Below are 23194 nucleotides of genomic sequence, written 5' to 3'. Positions count from 1 at the left end.
TGGCTTTAAATCGGCATAGGCACATTCATGGAGGACAGGTCTATCAATGGCGACTTGTCTTGATGGCTATGGGCTACCTCCAGGCCAGAGGCAAGATGCCTCTAAAGACCAGTTTCAGGGTAGACCGGGCATGTAGGAGAGCGGGGGGCTTGCCTTCATCTCCTGCTTGTGGCTTCCCAGAAGCGTCTGGTAGGCCACTGTGGGGAACAAGATGCTGAACTAGATGAGCCTTAGGTCAGGTTCAGCAAATCTTTCCCTACGTTCACAATCTCATCTTGCCCATCCTCCAGTCTTCCTCTCCCAGATGCTGCTTCATTTTCTAGCTTCTGCCTGGCTCCTGTATCTCCATCACCACCTTCTTGTCGTCACTGGCCTTGAGTAAGGCCTACTACTAATATGAGACCTTCTATGAACCCTACTTTAGCTTTGACAATGATGGAAACTTCAGAGTAGCAGCCTGTTGGAACAGGGAAATGTGATGGTTTGGGAAGGTGGGGTTTTTGTTGTTGTTGTTTTGTTAGTTTTGATTCTTCCTGACCTGCCCACTAGCAGGGCACATAGATTGTATCTCTGCTGGTACAAAGTGCCAAGCCAAGCATAACAGAGCATCCGCCTCCAGAAATTATGTCAGCCAGGTGGGAAATGGAGCCAATCTGGCACAGGCAGAATAGAGGGAACCAATCTGTGAGATGACAAGAGCCTCCTGTTTCACATTTTATCTGTGATGACTTAATTTGCCACACAGGAATTGAACCCCCTTTCCACCAGTGACCTTGATTTTTTCATCTGATAACGTCTGGCCAAAATGCCTGAAGAGTGATGTGTTGAAATAACTAAAATAGCTTGTTCAGAAGTCTGAGAAGCTACTTGGGAACTGCTGGAGGCATCTCACTTCCTACACAACACCTATCTGCAAAATATTCAAGGATTGCTTCCAAATACCATGTATATTCTATAAAAGGGGTTCCTAATCTTGAGTCCCCAAATGTTTTACTACAACTTTCCTCATCCCCAGCCATAAGGGCTAGCTGATGGGAGTTCTGCTCCAACAACATCTGAGCTTTAGTACATGATTTAGCTGGGGTGATCAGTACCATCCAGGGAGATGAATGCTCATTGTGGTTCTCCATCTCTAGTGACAGCATTGCAATACTTTCAGCTTTCAGTGTGTTGTCATTGTTTTATTGTCCTCCTGACCATCAAGCTGGCTGTGGCCAAATTTGAAATGGTGTTTTAAAAGCTTTTCAACATTTTAAAAACACAGGAACTACTATAACATTTGCATCTGTGTTGTCAGAGGAATGGACCTGAACATCGTCAGGAATGTTGTTCTCCAAAAATTGCTCCATGAATACAGTACAACAATTTGTTCATTGTAACCCTTTCCTCTGTGCCAAAATGACTTCAATTTTACCCTAATCATTTGGGGGTAGGGATGAATATGAATACGAAGACTATTTGTATACCGCTTTTCAACAAAATGTTCCCGAAGCGGTTTCCATAGATATAAACAAACAAACAAATACCATCTATTTTCCATCTCTAGGAGGGTAGATGTTGTCAAACATCATGATGAGCATTCGTCCCCTGAGATGGTACCCATGGCCAAAATTGGTGGGCCTGGAGAGTACTTGACTATAAGAACATAGGAACAGCCCTGCTGGATCAGGCCCAAGGCCCATCTAGTCCAGCATCCTGTTTCTCACAGTGGCCCACCTCATGCCGCTGGAAGCCACAGGCAGGAGTTGAGGGCATGCCTCTCTCCTGCTGTTAATCCCCTGCAACTGGTACTCAGAGGCATCCTGCCTTTGTGGTTGGAGGTGGCCTATAGCCCCCCAGCTAGTAGCCGATGATAGCCCTCTCCTCCATGAAGTTATCCAAACCCCTCTTAAATCGATCCAGGATGTCTGTCTCTACTGTATAGCAAGTTAGTGCAGGTGAGGTGACTATTTGCCATGTAGCAACCCTCCATTGTCTGTAAGTAGCCACCTGGCAACCAGAGGTCAGCCCTCTTCTATAGAAACAGCAGGGAGAAAGAGGAGAGGCAGCCACAAAAGAGTGAGTAGAAACTCTTGGGATGCTTAAGGTATTGATTTATTTTTCCCAGCACATTTTTATAATCTTCACCAAGAGCACTGTAGAAAAAGAGCTGAAGCAGAGCTTGGTGGTGAATAGAGTACTCTTTCCTATGGTGCCCCTGATAAAGATTATTGAGACACGTTGGGAAAAATAAATCAAGATCTTGTATACTCTAGAAGGCCTTCCTCTGTCTTTTTGTGCAAACAGCAGAGAGAGGTAAAACCAAAACTGTTAACACAACTCTCCCTGTAATGTACAAATCCAAGCCACAGTAATAGTTGTGGAGACTGCATATTTGAGCATTTCACCACCAACAAAGATGGCGATTCCTAGGGGAAAAATTGGGGAAAGAAGGAGAATATGCTGCAATTCTTCTTTGTAATGACTTTGTAAGTGGATGAAACATTTTACCTGGGGAGGCTTCAGGTTGCAGGTCTACATGGGTTGAATCATGATTCCCATGCTGCAGTCCTGGAGTCCAGTCCAGGGACAGATTTTGTTTGTTTCTTTTTAAATATTTATACCCTGCTCCTGCAGTACACTACTGCTCAAGGAGACTTACAACATTAATAAAATAAATACAATTTTAAACATGAGACTAATAAAATTAGCTCTGTATTGCCTACACAGACTGGCAGCGGCTTCTCCAAGGTTGCAGGCAAGAATCTCTCTCAGCTCTATATTGGAGATGCTGCCAGAGAGGGAACTTGCGACCTTCTGCTCTTCCCAGAGCAGCTCCATCCCCTAAGGGGAATATCTTGCAGTGCTCACAGATCAAGTCTCCCATTCATATGCAACCAGGGCAGGCCCTGCTTAGCTAAGGGGACATATCATACTTGCTACCACAAGACCAGCACCCACACCAGCCACCACAGATATAAGTTTAAGGAACATAGGAAGCTGCCATATACTGAATCAGACCATTGGTCTAGCTAGCTCAGTATTGTCTTCACAGACTGGCAGCAGCATCTCCACGGTTGCAGGTAGGAGTCTCTCTCAGCCCTATCTTGGAGAAGCCAGGGAGGGAACTTGGAACTTAGATGCTCTTCCCAGAGCAGCTCTGTCCACTAACTCCCAGGATAGACAATGGCACAATTATATATTTTTGTCATACGTCTCACTTTTGATCCCCCAAATGGTCACAGAGAACTGGACAGTCCTGTTCAAACATCTCCTCTGGGATCCTCACCAGTGTCCCCTCTAACAGGAATTCCCAGATGTTGTGGACTACAACTCTCATAATCCCCAGCCAAAGTCCATTGCCCCTGGGGATGCTGGGAGTTGAAGTGAACCACATCTGGGAATCCCTGTTAGAGGTAACACTGATCCTCACTCTGGTGCTGAAGGAACATAGAGTGTATCCTGGGATATCCAGATAATTATATCAAGGTGGAAGAATCCGTGGCACAAGCCTGCTTTATGTTTTCAAATAATAGGGGGAATAAATCTAAACTGCTACCATGAAAAATAGGCAGGAACAATGACAAACCTTGGAAATCATTGCTACTCTTTTGCTATGAGAATACACGTCGTGTTAGGAATTATTTGGTTATTGATTGTTCTATCCATATCCTGCTATATTTGCACTCATGCAAATAAAGGCAATGTAAGTCTTTCAGTGAAGATGAATTTGGATTTCATTCTTTTATGTACAGGCTGGTGTATCAGTGCCCAAATGAGTAGCGTAGAAGAGTGCATATGCCTAATCAGGAAAAGTGTACACTTCCACATTCATCTCATTTAACATTCTGTAACCGCTGGTCTTCACTTGCAACAGATTCACATGCTACCATCTTTCCTGGAATGTACCACTTGGAATGTGGATGGGGGATTGTATGTTTGAGTGGTCTATGGACAAACTGCCTGACATGGGGCAGGGGGGAGAAACATGCCTGGGAGACTAAGCAAGCATTTCCCCCAACTTTCCAGTGTTTGATGTACTGGGAATTAATTTTTGTAGGCGAGTATTCAAGAAGAAAATCTTCCACTTGCTGTCTGGTCTGGTACAGTCCAGGAAGAACTGCACCACATGATCCCGATGCATGTGCAGGCGGGCTCAATGAGAATCCCGTTAAAGTGAGTTAAGCCTGCTAAGATAACTGTGTCAGCACACAGCCTGTGTGCACATACAGATAGAGCGACAGAAGCACACAGCGACTTTCCCAAGGTCACAAAAGAAATTGCAGGACAAGAAATAATTGCTCCCAGACTTACTCTAACCTTAAAGCCAACATCCCTTCACAACACGGGATTTAACTTTGGGGACACTCGACTTCTGGCACCGCAAGGTAAAAACAGGTGTGCTAGTTGGTTAGTACAAAACCATCCATCACTGCCGGACGACAACACATGGAAGCAATGCTGCAGAAAGATACAATTCCACGCACAGAGGTGTGATAGCTAATAGATTGGCTGTTGTATCGTTGCAGATCCGCCTCTCGTCAACCTGTCAGTAGAACCTCAGCCTGTCCTTGAGGACAACACAGTAAAGTTTCACTGCTCTGCTAAGGCCAACCCTGCGGTCACCCAGTACAGGTAAGATTTTTTTAAAAGATGCTGTTGTTTGCAGATGCTCGCATATGTGCTTTAGATTGCTCACCGCCAGAGAACTGCCTGTACTGACTGTCCTTTTTGTTTTTGTTTTGCTGGCTGAATGCGTGGAGCTGCTTCTTTTAGCTTAGCTTTGTGGTGATCCCATCTGGCTCAAACACTGCCTAGGTGGAATGTTCCTTTGGAGCACTAACCTTGAGGTGAAAGTGCTTTCTCCACAGGATGTTCTGCTGTCGAAAGACCGCAACAGTAGGACACAGAAGGCGCGAGGTGTTGCTGAGCTTGTTGGCCGGTGCAACTTCATGGCTAGGTCCAGATATCAATGGCGGCCCCAGGGGTTTGTGGAGCCATGGGGTAGGTTGGGAAGCCCGGTCTTAGCAGTGTGTTGCAGAGGGGAAGTGCGAGTGACAGTGTCTTTTTATCCTCATGCTTCTAGGCCTCAGCGAAAGTGGGGGAGATCTGAAGTCTCCCAGAGGTTTTTCACACCCGGCTTTGGGTTCCCATCTCCACCAGAATGGAGGTGTGCATTCACATAACAGCCAAATTTACCCCGAAGTCCCTGCAAGCTATCAGGGAACACTTCACACCCAATTTGGAGTTTTTCACTGCACATTAGACTATAGCCCGATTGATATCCAGGGTAAAAAAAAAATCCACTTTTTTGCATTGAGTTTTGGGGGCAACTTTGAACTCGCAGTAAAGCCTCACAGAAAACCTGTGTCAAAGCCTGCTGTCTGGGAAAGCTCCCAGTGAAGGGACAGAGTATGCATCTGCTCATGGGGAATAATATGCGCATCTCCTTCCTTTGAGCAAGACCCGGAACTGCAAAGCCAAAGTCGCTCGTGCTCCTCATGTTGCTGTTTGTCAGAGCCGAGCCATGAGCAGCCACTCAGCAAGAGCAAACTGCTAGCTGCTGAGCTACCTTTAAAAAGTGGCGATTCTCTTTACCGAGCGCAGGGGAAGAGCAACTGGGCCTATCCAGCCCCAGCACAGCATCCCTCCAGTGGCTGTTGCTGGTGTCTATCTTGCGTTTCTTTTTTAGGTTGTGAGCCCTTTGGGGGCAGGGAGCCATTTTATTTATTTATTTATTTATTTATTTATTTATTTATATCGATGTAAACTGCTTTGAGAACTTCTTGTTGAAAAGTGGTACAGGAGACCCTGTTATTTTGTGGGGGATTCTAGTCCATGGGGTGGGAGCTGATAGCAAACCCGTGAAAAATGAGGCATTAGGTCTTAAGTTCCCGGACTGCTCAAAATGGCAGAAAATGGGCCAAAAATCATGGGGTTTGCATCTGCCCCCCCCAGTCATCCCCCAAAAGTGCCCTACTATGCTGCAGAGTGGCCCAGGGCACCCAGAGGGGCAAAAAGCAGCCAAAAGCAGCCAAAAATAACCACATTTGCCCCATTTTTAAAAAACCAAATGAGCCATAAAATGGCTCCCAAACACAAAATGGATTTTTGTCACCCCCAGTCCATGTACAGGGTGTAACCCTCTCCCCCCCCCCCCCCCCGTGTATATGGCGGCTGGGTGCTAATTACCTGGTTGCAGATATGTGAAAGCACAAGTGCTGGGCCCACAATTATCGAGGTCCTCCTGTATATAAATATTTGTCATATCCGTAAGTCACACTCTAGTGATCGTGAGTCAGAGCCTGGAAGTACGATTGCCCAGACAACATTCCAGTGTCGGAGCTTTGTTAAGACTTCCTAGTGAGGTTCAGCCAATGGCTAGACTAGATGAGTACAGTCACTCTGGACTCCAGACATCATTTCCTGCCGAGGGAATACACCAACCAGAGCCCACAGTGGCTCACCATACAGGGCAGCAGTACCCAGATCCATGGGCAGCCTTGGCACTACTTCCCTGGAACAGCCAATACAACCTTGCCTGCTGAGACTGGCACTATTAGTACCCAGTGATTTTGCAGCATCTGATCCAAGTGCTCAGGCTTCAGTCAAGTCAGTAGACAGTGTCCCGTCCCGTCACTTAGTATAGCTAGGAGGATTTTGTTATCTTGCTGTCCTGAATTGTCAGAACAATTTTATCTTGCGTACATAGAGCTTTTTCATAAAATGGTTACAGACTTTTCTTGCATGTCATGGCTATTTGGCTCCATTGTTTACAGTTTCTTTTTCTCTATGCCCATATATATTTATTCCTGCCAACTTAGGATAGCACTTCATGGATTTGATGGTGGACTGTTATCCACGAAAGTAAATGCTACAATACATTTGTTGGTCATTAAGGTGTCTCTGTACTTGTAGCGTTTGTGAGTTTTGTTATTGCTCTATAAAAGCAGTTCTGATATCTCAGGCACCAGGCAGAAGATTGTGTTACCTTCTTATTAAAGCAGTTGGATAGCTAGAATACAGAAGCAATCCTGCCCTTTACCCAAATGCAGCAGGCAGAGCCTACATGGGGCTGGTTCAGACATCACACAAAATCTCAGTTAGAGCCAGGCTCTGTGCAATGTCCCTAAGTCTCAGGAACACATGCTCACCCTCCTATCCCAACATAAGCATCTACATCCTATCTAGGTTAAAATAAGCTGAGATTGATTCTGTTGTGTTGTCTGAACCCACCAATCTTGGCTTATTCTAAATACCTTGTTTCAAATAATGTGAGATCCATATCCAAGGTTTGAAGTGAGTTACAAATCTCGGGTTATTTGAAATAGGGATGTACAATTTGATTTGATCTAAATTTGATTTGGGTCGAATCAGGGGTTGAGGGGATTTGACATCGAATCAAATTGAGAAATAAAGGGCCTGATTCAGGGTTGAGGAGAATCACCCCCGATTCGAATAAGCCACAATTGGTTATGTTGTGTGATTCTACCAAATTTGGCTTATTTTAACCCATTTAGGAAGTAGACACTTGCACAGGGATGGGAGGGCAGAGCACATGTTCACACAGTGCATAATTAATTTTTGGAATTCTCTGCCACAGGATGTGGTAATGGCCACCAGCTTGGATGACTTTAAAAAGGGCTTAGACAAATTCATGGAGGACAGCTCTGTCAATGGCTACTAGTCTTGATGGCCATATGATGCCTCGAGGTCCAGAGGTGGGATGCCTCCGACCACCAGTTGAGAGGAGGAACAACAGGAGAGGGGTCATGCCTTCATCTCCTGCTTATGATGGATCTGGTGGGCCAATGTGGGAAACGGGATGCTAGACTACATAGATCTTGGGCCTGATCAAACAGGGCTGTTCCTTTGAGACTCAGGGACATCACACATGGCCAGGCTCTAGCCAAGGTGCTGCAAGACATCTGAACCAGCCCATCGACTTTAATTCTCTCCCCAGGCTGAGCAAAGTCATCCACTGATGGGCCTGCCAAGGCTTAGAGAGGAAATTCTTTGCCTTGATGATGTTGTTATACGGTAATAGGCTCCAATTGTCTCAGCATTGCTGCCACCTGTGCATTTTGTTGAAGCTGCCACAGTTACGTTTGCAGCAGCTCCTTCCTGATCCAGCATGCGGTGGCTGTTTAGAGAGCCTGGCAGTGATCTGGCGGAACCATCTGCTTAGGGATGTCGCTAGCAGAACACACACACGCCGAATGAGCATTCTGTTAGGGAGAGGCTTGCTTTATTACATGGCTGCTGCATAGACTTCCACATTCTGAAATATACAACTTCATTAGCTTCATTTGATTACAACTTCAGCTTTGTTTCGCACCGTTGTGTGGTGGTTGGTGCTGGCTGGGAAGTGCTATCAGCTGGGACTCCCTAGCGTGCCGGTTTGTCGCAGCTTGGCTTTAAGAGCTGGTTGATGTATTACATTGAAGACATGTCCCCCTCTGCTTCTGTCAGGGACCCCCTGATTGTGCCCCTTGCATGCTGGACAAAGGGGGAATCCCCCAGAATGCCACAGGAAGTTGCAACCATGACCAAGTGGCCTCATCCCAGATGCTTCAGTTGCAGAGCCAAAGCCAAGTCTAGCCAAGAGAGAGAGGGAAGTGCTAGGGAGGGCTGGCTCCCGTGCTGACAGAGGTGTCTGCATGGTGACAGAGTCACTTGCTCACCTGCCCGGAAGCCCAGGTGGTTCAGGAGGAGTGGTCAGGGGGTGGGGCTCCCTGTTTAAGCCCATAGCCAGCTGTTCATAAGCCAATGAGGTACCCGCCAAGAAGGGTCAGGTCCAGAGCTCTCCAACAGCCCAGGGTGAGCAGGACAGAGTGGAGGTCTTGAAGCCAACACATCCTCAGCAATATGACTGCTGCAAAAGGGGACAGAGGAGATCGAAGGCCCTCCTACTCTGCTTCTGATTGGCTGGCTATGTACTGAAGCTCAGTTTACTCTTCCCTCAGCCTGATAGACAGGCTTCAGAAAATTAGTGCTCATGAGTAAATGGAGTAGCCTGTCTCATAACTGTAATATTTAAGTGTGTGTGTGTGTGTGTGTGTGTGTGTGCGCGCGCGCACGTGCATGCGCACGCACTCATGCATGCACTAAAAATCTCTGTGGGGTTCCTGAGCTAAAGGTCTGTGACAGAAGGGGCACACTTGTTTTTAAAAGGTTGGGAACCCCCTCCTTTAAGTCATGGGAAGACATTTATTTCGGATTCTTGGACAGAACTCTGAAATGCCTGGAGGCTGTTTTAGTTCAGAAACATCACTATACATCACCACATGAGCTCAGCAAATGCTGGGGAAGGAATTTAACTGTGCTGCAAGAACCTTTGTGTAGCATAACAAGATCATTAAATCTTATAGGTGTGCGGCTGTGATAGATGGACAGGGCCTAACCAGTGAATTTGCCAGCTGCCTTGCCTAATTTGAATCAACTAATCTGAGCAGTGCAGAGTTTGGATTTATTATCAGTACAGGGTTCTTATATACATGTTTACTTTAGGACAGTTCTCTCAGTATGGTGCATTTTAGGAAGACTGGCCTATGTCAATGGCTATTGTGGGTTCTGCCATCTTGAATATGGCCATACGGATGCTATCCTATTGTGCATATGTACTGTGTGATTCAGGATGATGCTGCAACTTGCAAAGCAAAGATTAAGGAGGTCCAGGGAATGTAGTGATCCTATGAAGAAAAACACAATATGTTCACCTATTGTATGTTTGTGTTCAGTGATAGGTGGAACATAGGAAGCTTCCCTATACTGAGTCAAACCATTGGTCCATCTATCTCAGTATTGTCTACACAGACTGGCAGTGGCTTCTCCAAGGTTGCAGGCAGGAATCTCTCTCAGCCCTATCTTGAAGATGCCAGGAAAGGAACTTGGAACCTAGATGCTCTTCCCAGAGCAGCTCCATCCCCTAAAGGGAAGATCTTACAGTGCTGCTCACACATCAAATCTCCCTTTCATATGCAACCAGGGCAGACCCTGCTTGGCAAAGGGGACAAGTCATGCTTGCCACCACAAGACCTGCTCTCCTGTGGTGCACATATTGTGTTTTTCATTATGGGATAACCACGTTCCCTGGACCTCCTTAATCTTTGCCTTGCAAATTGTAGCAGCATCCTGAATCACACAATACATATGCACAATAGGATGGCATCAGTATGGCCATATTCAAGATGGCAGAACTCACAATTCCTGCTGTGCCATCATCTTTTACTTCCTGGACACCTTGAATTTGGAGGAAGCATTGAGAAATGAAATGAGATAGAATCCAGAAAGGAGGATTCATTTTCTTCTTCACCCTCTGCCTTCCTGGCCTAGAAATGCTGCTGCTAGAGCAGGGAGATCCATTCCCATGGATTCCTTTGAGATATCCTGATGTTTTGCATGTGTGTCCTCACGGAGAAGGAGAAGCAAAGCCCGCCCATGCCCTTGGGGTGATAGCTGATGGCTGGTTCCTCCTGAGGCATTCTCAGTGATTTCCCTTTTAGTAGCCATGTGTCTCGGTCTTCTCCTCAGCACCATGCTGCGCTACTTCCCATACAGCAGCATCCCAGAGAGAGTTTGTGCTCATCTTTTCATTGGGGTTGAAGTTCTTAATTTGAGTTTATCCAAGTGCATCGGAGCATTAACTCCAAAGGTCGGGGCTTGTTAAAGAGCTGCATCCATGAGCTGCACAATTTAAATCTAGCTGCTGTCGTGCAAAAAACAAAAACAAGAATTGCACAAGATGTCCTCCAGCAGCAGAAGTTGCCAGAGGGTTGGACTATTGACGGACCTTGGTTCAGTGTTGCAGCAATACTGCTCTAATGCAATCACACTTGGAGTACAATGGACCGCACTGCTCTGCTCATCTCAGAATGGGATATCAAAAAGGTAGGAAAAGTGCACAAAAGAGTAAAGGAAATGATCAGGGGGTTTGGTATCATTTTTATGAGGAAAGGATAAAGTGCTTTTTTCAGACCTCATTTGGGATGAATCTTTGATAATAAAATGCATTGCTTTCCTTTTAAAAAAAATAGCACTACAGTAACATACATTCTGTAGGTATACTATTTTATTATTTAGCAAGAAAGAAAGAAAATGAGAGCAATCCAGTGATTAAAACCTCATGAACTGACATGAGGCAACTCAAAGAGGCTATTCAAGGGGCAATTACTCACTAATCTCCCAAGCAGGATGGACAGAAAGCGATAAAATGGACTGAAGCTGCAAGAAATACCTCTAGGTGATATTGCCAGGTAGGGATGTGCAAACCGGTTTTAATCAAACCAGACCAGTTTGACTGGTTCAAGCTCGAACCAGACTGGTCCTCCAAGAAGGGAGACTGGTCCAAGTCTGAGCTGAACTGGGCCCAGTTCGGATCGAAACAGTTCGGCATGGTTCGGCCGGTTCTAGTGCTTGCAAAGGGGAATCTTTACAAGCACCAGGGGAACCCTATGGGGTTGGAAAAGGGTGGGCAGGAGTTGGGCGGGAGGTTACCTTGTGTGCTGTGGTAGCAGCACAGCTCCTCAGGGGGTAGCAGTGGGTCAGTGGTAGCTCCCCTAGGCACTGCCAGCACTCCCACCCCCCATCAACTCGATCCAGCAAGGGCCCAGTTTGGGACTTCACTCTAATGGCATCTGCGTTTGCATGGAGTCCCAAACAAGGCCCCCGCTGGCCCAGGCTGGTGGTGAGGAGCACCGGCAGGGCCTAGGAGAGCTGGCAGAAGCCCACTGGCCACCGCTGCCCCTGAGGAGCCACACCACTGCTGCGGTGTGTGAGGTAACCTTGCGCCACCCACCCGAATCCACCCTTATCCACCCTTTTGCATTCCCGTAGGGTTCCCCCGGTACTTGCAAAGGGTAATCCTTACCAGAATCCCGTTTGCAAGCACTAGAACTGGGGCAAACCAGTTCAACCTGGTTTGACCCCAGTTCTAGTCATGAACCAAACTACTGGCTGCCCGGTTCGTTAGAACCAGAATGCGAACCAAGTGGTTCACTTCAAGTTTGGATCTATTTATTTATTTATTTAAAATATTTATACTCCAGCCCTCCAGTGCACTACTGCTATCTATCTATCTCAACCCAAACCACCTGGAGTGATTACGTGCACACCCCTATTGCCAGGGACTTTTGCAGAATGGAATTTATATAGAACAATCTTGACTGGTGGAAGGACATTGTTAGTTAATATAATACTATATTAAATATTGTGTGGAACTTTGTTTTCATTCTGTCTCCAACTAATTGTGGAAGAGCAATGCCTAAGTAATGTTGAAGTAATGAAGCAACCCCAGATATATCCCTACTTCTGCCTTTCTTGGATGCCTTTTGAAATGTGTGAGTGTGATTTGCTAGAGTTGTCATTCATCAGGATTCAGTTTCTTCCTCAGCTTTGCCATGTTAAATTTCGGAATGGGTGTGTGGGTGCAACATGTCCCTATTGTACATCCATGCAAATGCATGAACACAAAGGCACCATGTAGTGTCTCAAGACTCCTTTGAATCAGTGGGGGACAGGGCTATTGCAGAGTCAGTGAACACAGCATGTGGCAAAGAGCCTCCAGCAATGTATCATAGAAGAGCTAGAGGAGCTTGTGAAGTCATCCTTGGAATATGCCAGCAGGGATGTTGCAAGCATGTCCTCATTTTCATCTATAGCATTTTGGAGAGTATGTTTGACTTTGGGATTTTAAGGGAGAGGAGTTCTAGATCATGGCAGCAGACACTGAAGAGGTCTTTCTGCATGCCTCCACTGAACATTTCTGATGCAGAGGCATTGTGCCAGCATGCTGGTTCTGCCAGACAATAGCAATCATTTCAGTACAGAGGATGAAAGCAGGTGCTCTCTAAGGCAGGGATGCCCAACCCTGAGTCCTCAGATATTGTTGGACTACAGCTCCCAGAATCCTTCAGTCATTGTGGCTGATGGGAGTTGTAGTCCAATCACATCTGGGGGCCCAAGGTTGGAAACCCCTGCTCTAAGGCAAGCTTGCACAACCAGTGACCCATCAAGCCAGATGGTGCTCACTAGACATGGGGTTTTTTTGGCCCATTAGGGTCATCAGACATCCCCTCCCCCATTCCTGCCATCCCAGGAAGTCAGTGAAAACTTTAGCTTTATCAGGCTTGGCCACTGACCAAGCTGTGCTTGGCTGCTGGGTTGCATTTGGCTTAGTGGGTCACAAGTTGTGGCAGGACCACTGGAAGGTACGTGGGTCCCAAACTGATGCATGGCTACACGGTGCAAATCCTCTCCAATGGAACGTCATGAGGATTCTTCTGAGCTGCCTTCACTGAGCAAAGCTTTTGAAGTGGTGGGTCTCTGATATTAAGCAGGGGGAGAGCAACTGGCCCTACCCAACCCCAGCACAGCACCCTTCCTTCCACTGGTTGTTGCTGGGCTCCACTTTCTGTTTCATTCCTTTTAGATTGTGAGCCCTTTGGGGACAGGGAACCATCTTTATTTATTGTTTATTTTTCTATGTAAACCGCTTTGAGAACTTTGTTGAAAAGTGGCATGTAAGTAGTAACAGTGGAAGATATAGACCTGCCCAAGGAAGTCAAGCAGTTTCAACTCAACAGGAATCCATGATCATACAGATTTATACATAAAACCTCACAGGTTTCCCTTCGCTCTTTGGATTCCTTTGCACTCAGTGGCATCATCTCTTAGCCCAATTCTCAACTGCAATGTAATGACAATGGAGATCAAAACATATTCTTACCTTTCGTTTCTGTCCCCTGCGGGGACTCCATTGTATCCCCAGCATGTTTTCCACAATGCCTTTTTCTGTCTATTTCCAAGTAGGTCAAGTGATGGGAACCCAGCAGCTTAACAATGCAATATGGATATTATTCTTTTGCACAGCACACCTGTGAATATTCTTTTTTTCCCTGTGCTAGGTGAAGCAGTGGCATTATTAACAGAAGCCCACCTTGTTTAGAGTAAAGACCCTTCCATTGATTTCACAAATGTCATGTCTCTTTCAATAGAACCTCCAGCTGAGAGTGGACCTCTGTTCCACCGGGGCTCAGTAAGTCTCAGTTAAAAGCCAGCCTTGCTGAGCATACAGTCTTGGATCACATCCAGATCAATGCTTCTAACCAAGGCAGAACTGCAGGTTACCTTAACTATGTAGATTTGGCTCGACATGCATTTTACAAAAAATCAACCGCAGCTGTAGGGGAGATCCGATTTGGGAATGTGGCAAGTGGGAAAGGGGTATTTAGACCTAAGAACATAAGAACAGCCCTGCTGGATCAGGCCCAAGGCCCATCTAGTCCAGCATCCTGTTTCGCACAGTGGCCCACCAGATGCCACTGGAAGCCACAGGCAGGAGTTGAGGACATGCCCTCTCTCCTGCTGTTACTCCCCTGCAACTGCTATTCAGAGGCATGCTGCCTTTGAGGCTGGAGGTGGCCTATAGCCCTCCGACTAGTAGCTGTTGATAGACCTCTCCTCCATGAAGTTATCCAAACCCTTCTTAAAGCCATCCAGGTTGTTGGCTGTCACCACATCGTGTGGCAGAGAATTCCACAAGTGGATTATGGGTTGCGTGAAAAAGTACTTCCGTTTGTTGGTCCTAGATTTCCCGGCAATCAATTTCATGGGATGACCCCTGGTTCTAGTGTTGTGTGAGAGGGAGAAGAATTTCTCTCTCTCCACTTTCTCCACACCATGCATGATTTTATAGATCTCTATCATGTCTCCCTGCAGTCATCTTTTTTCCAAACTAAAAAGCACCCAGGTGTTGTAGCCTTGCCTCATAAGGAAGGTGCTCTAGGCCCCTGATCATCTTGGTTACCCTCTTCTGTACCTTTTCCAGTTCTACAATGTCCTTTTTTAGATGTAGTGACCCTCATCTGCAGTCCTTACAAAAACCCTCCCCCCCCCGCCCCATTTTCTATTAGCCCTGGAAGAGAAGTGCTGCATTGAAAGCAATTGAAGTTTCCCTCCTTGGGCTAATGTCAGCCAGCTGTGTTGGAAGGTACCATCTGGGGGGGTGTGTGAATGAGTGCTCATTATTTATTTTTTATTTATTTTATTTAACGTATTTGTATACCGCCCCAAACTTACATCTCTGGGCGGCTTACAACAAAGTAAAAACTGGTGGCGCAGTGGTAAAAAAAAAACTGCCGCCCTGTAACCAGAAGGTTGCAAGTTCGATCCTGACCAGGGGCTCAAGGTTGACTCAGCCTTCCATCCTTCCAAGGTCGGTAAAATGAGTACCCAGAATGTTGGGGGCAATATGCTAAATCATTGTAAACCGCTTAGAGAGCTCCGGCTATAAAGCGGTATATAAATGTAAGTGCTATTGCTAGTGCTATTGCTATTTTGGACGAGGTCTGCCCCACTGGAGATGGTGGGGGTGGGTGGCAGATAGCATTGCAGTACTTTCAGCTTTCATTGTGTTCTCATGCTCTTACTGTTCTGACCATCAGGCCTGCCCTGGCCAAATTTGCAGTAGTGTTTTAAACACTTCTTAACATTTTGAAAATTCCAAAAATGACTATAAATTTCCATCAGTGTGGTCAAAGGAACGGAAATGAAACTTGGCAGGAACATTCTCCAAAGATTACTCGACTGAAGAGGTGCCATTTGACCATTGTTACCCTAAGCTTGACCCTAACCATTTCCTCTGTTCAAAAATGATTGCAATTTTATCCTAATCATTTGGAGGTAGGGATAAAGAATGGATGATAGCACAGTAAGTGCAGCAGTACTATCATCTATTCTCCATCATAAGAACATAAGAACAGCTCTGCTGGATCAAGTCCAAGGAAGCCCATCTAGTCCAGCATCCTGTTTCACACAGTGGCCCACCAGATGCCTCTGGGGAGCCCACAGGCAAGTGGTATGTGCATGCCCTCTCTCCTGTGGTTCCTCCCCTGCAACTGATATTGAGAGGCATCATGCCTCTGTGGCTGGAGATGGCCCACAACCACTAGACTAGTAGCCATTGATAGACCTGTTCACCATGAATCTGTCTAAGCCCCCTTTAAAGCCATTTAAGCTGGTGGCCAATCCATCACCACATCAGAGGGTGAGGGGTGTAAATGTTGCAAAAAATCACTATGAGCATTTGTCCCCTGAAATAGTGGCAATGACCAAAATTTGAGGGCCTGGCTCATGCACTGTCGGGCACAGTTTTCATCCGTGCAGCAGGAAAAGGTAAAATACCCACTCCCTACATGCCATGGTCTCTATCCTGATTAGGTTGCTATTTAATTCTTGAGAAAAATTTAGAGGGCTAAACTACATTTTATATAACATGGTTTGAGCCTAAGGATGCAGCCCCATGAAAGTTTGTGTTCTGGAGCACTGTTGATCAGCCAAGAGATTTCTGGGGCATCCTATGCTTAAATAGCAGTCCCGCTAATTAAAACGGACCTTCACTTAATTAATGAGGTAAAAATTGAGTTGGTTAATCCACTAGTGGAACGTTGCAACTACAGCTGAAACAAAAATTGTATTAGAAGCCGTTTCAGCAAAGTTCAGTGGTGATGAAGGGGTTGGGGATGAAATGGGTCAAATGAGGCAGTTTTAGCAAAATTCAAAGATGCTGACGTTTTTGGATTAGATAGGGAAATTTAGCAGGGGAGAGAAATTCTTATAAGGTTTTGAGAGGGATGGCTTACCACAAGTGGTGGCAGCAACAGGTGCTATGTTTTTCTTTTCTTTCTTCTTTTTTCCTCTTCTCTTTTCTCTCTTCTTTTTTCTCTTTAACAGAAAAAAAGTTTTAAAAGACTCTGTGTCTCTGCAGTTGACAGTGCCAGTGCTGGTCATCGTGCAATGCCTTCCTGATGGATATTCTGAAAATAAAACATATGTTCCTTTAAGTGACTCACTCCTTGTGCTGAAGGCCTTTAATGCTGCTTTTACCAGTATACACTATCTCCTTTCCATCATATGCTGATACCAATAGTCTAGAGCTGACATACTGATGAATGAAGCACTTGTGTGCCAAGCAAAGCTGTGTCAGTGCAAAAAGATTTCAGAGTTGCACTAAAAAATGGGATGTATGGAATTACGCTGTTGCACTCTAGCAATCTTGCACAAAAGCGTCCTTTAAAACAAATGTGGCATGCCGCTGGTTGCTCAACCGTTGTACAAGTGTACGCATGTTTGTGGTGGTCCAACACTGGTCTGGACTAGCTAGCACAACAAGTTAGTGCTCACAGAATGTCCTTGTACAACAGAGGTGCACAACCGGAATGCCCCAGTGGGCTGCAACCAACCATGACATCATGGGGGCGGGAGCAGGTCAATTTTTAGCACATTATTTATTATTCCATAAAAATTAATTATTAAAATATTAATGAAAGCAAGGGGACAGAAGGTTGAAGCCAGGGCAAAATGCAAGGTAGGGGGAAAGGATGAGGGATGTTGTTGGTGGGCTCCAGCCCAAGGCAAGTGGACAGGGACATCTGGTGTCAAGTGGCCAACCAAACTGAGCTGCTGGTGGTGCAGCTTGAAATAGGAACCTTGTAGTTTGGGCGATGTTTCCTATAGTAATACATTTAATTTTTAAAACCAAGTTCAATGTAAGAATAAGAGTGGGTTGTAATAACCACGATCCTATGCCATTTTGTGAAGAATAAGTATATCTGCCTTTCTCATATGCATTAGTTGTGTGTGGCTTTTGCAAAAATTGAAGAAAAACATGACATAGATATATACATATTAGGGGTGTGCATGGAACCGATTCCAGTGGTTTAGTTTGAATTCGAGCCATATTTGAACTGGTCCACCAGACCGCAAGCCAGTTCGAGTCCAACTGGCTCCAGGTTTGGTCCAAGGGTTGAACCGGGCTGAACTGGTTCAGAACCAGTTCAGTTTGGCTTGAGGGGCCATGCTTGTAAAGGTTCGGTGAGTATTCCCCTTTACAAGCAAAGGGGGGAAACCTACTTGCCTTAAAAAAAAACCTCCTAATGGGGGTGGTGAGAGGGCACCTCATGGTCAAAGGTGGAGGTGGCAGCATGGCTCCTCCAACCTCTGGACTGGGTCTGGTGTTCCAGTGTGGCCCATTTGTGTGACCTCTGTGCATGTGCAGAGGCCATTTGCATCATCATGCAGATTTGAAGAGGTCACACAAATGGACTCTGCACATGCGCGACCAGAACCGGGCTGCACTAGAGCACCGGACACAGTCTGGAGGTTGGAGGAGCCATGCCACCACCTCTGATGATGAGTATCCTCTTCACAAGCATGCCCCCTCAAATTGCCAAACCAGTTCTGAACCAGTTCCACCGGCACCACTTTCTTCTGGTCCAGTCTGGTTCTAGTCCAAACTGGTCGAACCAAGTCGGTTCTATTCAAACCAGGTTCAAATAGAACCAGTTCTGCACACCCCCAATACCTATAATCCTCACAGTAGTTCTGTTCTGAAAACTAATTAAAATCATTTATTCATTTACCTTATTTTCTGTGCTTGTATTGCAAAGTTCCCTGGTTAGGATGACACAGACAAGAATTTATTTGAAAGCAGCCATATTGTGCTATGTGTGTGTGTGTGGGTTGTGTGTGTGTGTTTGTGTACAATCTTTTGCAGCTCTTCATCACTACCAGCGTTCATGTTGCACTCACACATACAGATGCACGCAAAGTCAGTTCTGTTTCTACACTGTAAGGAGTTTGCTGCAACATATTGGCCCCTCTGGAGACAGGTTATCATGACCTACCTCCTGTTAAGACTTTACGACTTAATTAGGACACTAGTACTACCGTGCGTAACAGCCATTCCTGCCGGCTGCAAATCCAACCCTCTGTGCAATAAAGCAATAATTGCATTCTGAGTTACAAAGAAGAGTTATTAATTTGAGAAGTCAATTACTGTCAAAGATACAAATTGCTCTGTTCTCATATTTATTACAAATGGTGGGGGTGGGGAGAATGGGAAATCGGAGATGTGTAACAAGCTTAGCACAAGTAGCCAAGTAAAGATGCATATAAACATTATTGGTCAGGGACAGATCTGTACTTACTTTCAATAGGATGGTAAATCCTTCGGCAACCACTAGAAAAATCAGTTTAATAGTCACCTTCATATAGTGCATGAGAGCATTCAAAACTCAGTAATCCTTACTAACTACTACTACTACTACTACTACTACTACTACTACTACTACTACTACAGATACTTATATACTGCTCTTCAACCAAAGTTCTCAAAGTGGTTTAAATAGAAAAATGAACAGTACATAAATAAGATGGACCCCTGCCACCAAAGGGCTCACAATCTACAAAGAAACAGAAGGCAAATACCAGCAACAGCCCCTGGTTGTTGGAGGGATGCTATGCTGGGGTTGGATAAGGCCAGTTGCTCTCCCCCTGCTAAATACAAGAGAATCACCACTTTAAAAGGTGTCTCTTTGCTCAGTTAGCAGGGGTGAGTAAGCTATGTGAAGAGTAACTGAAGATTCTCATTGAAAAAAATTGGCTTTAGATTTGGAGTGGAGGGGAATATCCGGCAGACCCAAAACTGCCTTTTTGCTCAGTTAGAAGGGATAACTGAGATAGATAGATAGATAGATAGATAGATAGATAGATAGATAGATAGATAGATAGATGCACACGTGCACACACACACACACACACACACACACACACAATCCTGTAGTTGCTGTCAGTTGATTATTAATTGATCAATTAAATCTGTAAAATTTGCCTTTGATAAAAAACCAGCTCTAAAGATTAAAAAAGCATGCTTCCTTGGCTTCTGTCTCAGGCCTGCACAACCTAGGGCCCGGGGGCCGTATTTGGACCACAGGGACTTTTTTTGCTGGTCCACAATTAGGAATATCCTTCGGCAAGAGCAGGAGTCATGAAGAGCTCTTGGCCTGCCCAGCTGATGAGTAGCAGCAGTTCCGTGTAATTGGCCGCTTGAGAGCAGATGTCACCCCACCCCAGGCCAGAGCCCACTGACACCATGCCTCTTTCCCCTTGCCTTTCCCCCTGACTCCAGTCCTCTGCTCCCTCACTCTCATGAATATTTTTTTTTAAACCAACTGTAATGTAATAATTAAAGTGCCAAAACTTGAACTCACTCCCCACTCACACCAAGTTAGAATTGCTTCTGGTCCAACAGGGCATGTGAGCTGTGCACCCCTGTTTTAGATGCTGCATGCATTTGATACAGGAGGCATCATCTTAGGAGAGGCATTCTCCTTTCAGTCTTACCTAGGAAGGAGTGCCTCTTCTAAGACGATACTTGCTAACTGAAGGTTTTCTTTAAATGTAGCAATATATTCAAAGAATTCTGAAGACAAGTTCACATAATCCGCAGGCACACATGCTCTGCTGCTAAATAAGAAGTAGGGAACCAGCAGTTCTTGGGGAGTGTGCACTCCTGGCGGGTGTGTCATCTGAACCTGCCCTCCCGTGGTTCCCAAGTTCTCTGCCTGGCTTCTGTAGCCAAGATTTGAAGCTGGGCAGAGAATGTTGGATGAAAGTCAAACTGATGGTGGATGGGTTCAGACAATACAGCCAGGACCTTGGGACCCTGCACTCCCCAAGAACCGCTGCTTCCCTCTTACTTACTTGCTGGTGGATCATGTACATAGAAACATAGGAAGCTGCCTTCTACTGAGTCAGACCCTTGGTCCATCTAGCTCAGTATTGTCTGCACAGACTGGCAGCGGCTTCTCCAAGGTTGCAGGCAGGAATCTATCACAGCCCTATCTTGGAGATGGCAGGGGAGGGAACTTGGGAACTTCTGCATGCAAGCATGCAGGTGCTCTTCCCAGAGCAGCTCCATCCTATAAGGGGAATAGCTTACAGTGCTCACATATGTAAACCGTGGTCACTGCCATACAGTGTTAATAATCTGCTTCCCGGTTAATCAGGCCAACTTGTTTTAATTGATGAAAGAATTGATTAATCAAACTTTGCAGCCTTAATTATTATCTCCACATTGCAATGGAAGGCAAGAAAAAGGTCTTAGCTTGCCTACGGCTGCCTAAAAGTCCATGGCGCAATCGAGACAGGAAACAGGGGATTCCCTGATTCACTGCTTAATCTGTCAGCCACTTTGCTGCATTAGCTCTGATCTTGCGGTGGGGTCCCCACGTGATGGGATCCCCTCTGCACAGGTAAAGCACATATCCAGACATGTGTTCCTGGCTGATTTTGGCTCTCTCTACTTTGTAAAATATATTCTTCTACATAGCCAAGTGTGACAGTTTGTCACTCTTTGCAATGTACAAAAGGGGGGAGAAACTAAAAAGTGGGATTATTTTGGAGTTTCCTTTGGGGGGGGGGGTATAGTGTTAAATCTCATTCAAAAGCCAGTGTGTAAGGAACAAGCCAAAAAAAAAAAATGCAGCCAATTGGAGATAAGGAGATTGCACGACACCAGGAAGCAAGGAACCACTCAGCAGATGAAAAAGCATCTAGAGAGGTTCTCCAGCACAAGCCAGCTAATCCATGCGTGGTCAGTACTGAGAGAAACAGGAGCTTAGTTTGCTAGCTAGCCGGAAATCCGTAGCCTGTGAATCTCCCAGCTATCGGTGGCTAGCTAATCTCCATGAGTTTTCATCTGAATGGAGCCGCATCTGTGTGCTGTTGATTCACATCGGCCAGGGACAAATTCATTTTTCTGCTCCTAGCTTAGCGCTCTCTTCCACTTCTCGGATTACAAACTGCTTATTGCAGGAGGCAGGCCTAAGGAGTTGAAACAGCTGCAGCTGTCAGATAAGCAGGGCAGTTTTGGCTTTCGGTAGCATCCGCTCCTGCTTTTCCTGTTAGGTTGGGAAAGGAGGAACCTGGACAGAGGGTGTCTCTGAGATGATGACAATGAAAACTGGAGGGAGCTGGTCACAATTCTCCGACTAGACCAAGGCACAGGGTATTCTCTAGAGCCCGGGTAGGTAACCTTGGCTCAGCAGCTGCTGTTGAACTACAACTCCCATCATCCCCAGGAACAATCTATTGTAGCTGGGGATGATGGGAGTTGTAGTTTAACAGCAGCTGCTGAGCCAAGGTTACGTACTCTGCTGCAGACTTACACCAGGCCTGCTCAACTTCAGCCCTCCTGCAGATGTTGGCCTATAGTTTTCATAATTCCTGGCTATTGATACATTTCTGTAGTACCTAGAAAGCATAGTTTTACATTGAGGCATTATGTGTACCTGCTGGAAGGCTCCGAGTGCCCAACCTCCATGGTAAAAAGTTTCACGTTAAAGTCTATGGCATGTCCAAACCACCCTTTGCATTCCAAGCCAGGCAGGAATGCCTTGTAAGAAGCGAACAGGTCCATTTGTCTTTTGTGCAAATGACTCGGATCACCCAGCTGTGTGACTTGCTGTTAGCCGCAGCGAAGCATGTTGTCCCTTTTAGCTCAGGTTAATGAGGCGTCTGATTTTGGAGGGAGACGGCTGCAGCTCCAGTCCCAGGTCTCAGTTGGCAGCTCTACTGCTTGTGTTTCAGTTCATTTAAAGAGTTTTGTGCACAAAAGTTGGGAAAGAGAACGGAGCGAATGCCATTTTTTGAATAAGCCACAGCTTTTCCTTATGGTGCGCAGGTGCCGGGCATAAGCTCGACTTTGACGTTTGATGGGCCCTCAAGGAACGTACCAAGGAACTTCTGATGCGATGTTCAACAACTATTAGGGATGTGCAAACCGGCTTGACGTCGAGCCAGTTCGACGTCGAGCCAGTACGTTTCGACAGTCCAGGGTCAAACCAAACCACCCCCTGTTCGGTCTGATCCAAGACTGAACACCCGCTGACTGTTCGGGGGTTCACAGGCTTTTTTTTAATGTCTGGAAACACACACACCCCGGACTGGACCGAACCAGGGGGGGCTCGAGGAGGTGCCGGACCGAACTGGCCCGGTCTGGTTCAAGTCTGGTCCAGACTCAAACCGAACCGGGCCAGCCAGTTCTGTGCATATCCCTGGTAACTATGTGTGAGCACTGTAAGATATTCCTCTTAGGAAATGGGGCCATAGCTTAGCGGAAGAGCATCCAAGATCCCAGGTTCAGTCACTGGCAGCATCAAACAGAGCTGGGAGCAACTCCTGCCTGAAGCCTTGGAGAAGCTACTGCTAGTCAGTGTAGACAATACTGAGCCAGATAAGCCAATAGTTCAACTTGGAAAAGGGCAGTTTCCTATGTTCCTGTGTATTGAGTCAAGCCATTGGGCCCTCTAGCTCACGACGGACTGAACTAGCTGGCAACAGCCCTCCAGGATTTTAGGCAAGAGTCTTTCCCAGC

At 46.0% G+C, this 23194-nt stretch overlaps 1 protein-coding gene and 1 long non-coding RNA gene across 5 annotated transcripts in view; one reads left to right on the top strand and one right to left on the bottom strand.

Annotated features, from left to right (window-relative positions):
- KIRREL3 (kirre like nephrin family adhesion molecule 3) overlaps positions 1-23194 on the top strand; it is a 780338-nt gene that overhangs the window by 602852 nt on the left and 154292 nt on the right. For all 4 annotated transcript variants that reach the window (XM_053269220.1, XM_053269217.1, XM_053269218.1 and 1 more), the window contains one exon: positions 4509-4614. In XM_053269220.1, the coding sequence (XP_053125195.1) occupies positions 4509-4614 (106 nt within the window). The remainder of the gene's footprint in view (positions 1-4508; positions 4615-23194) is intronic.
- LOC128333605 (uncharacterized) overlaps positions 13746-23194 on the bottom strand; it is a 174354-nt gene continuing 164905 nt past the window's right edge. Inside the window, exons 4-5 of the long non-coding RNA XR_008310985.1 lie at positions 16620-16793; positions 13746-13811 (exon numbers count right to left, since the gene is read on the bottom strand). This is a non-coding gene — a long non-coding RNA (uncharacterized LOC128333605). The remainder of the gene's footprint in view (positions 13812-16619; positions 16794-23194) is intronic.

The sequence above is a fragment of the Hemicordylus capensis genome, chromosome 8 (genome assembly GCF_027244095.1).
Source record: "Hemicordylus capensis ecotype Gifberg chromosome 8, rHemCap1.1.pri, whole genome shotgun sequence".
NCBI classification, from domain to species: domain Eukaryota; kingdom Metazoa; phylum Chordata; class Lepidosauria; order Squamata; family Cordylidae; genus Hemicordylus; species Hemicordylus capensis.
Note: the sequence above shows the minus strand (reverse complement) of the source record. Positions and strands in the feature narration are given on the sequence as shown.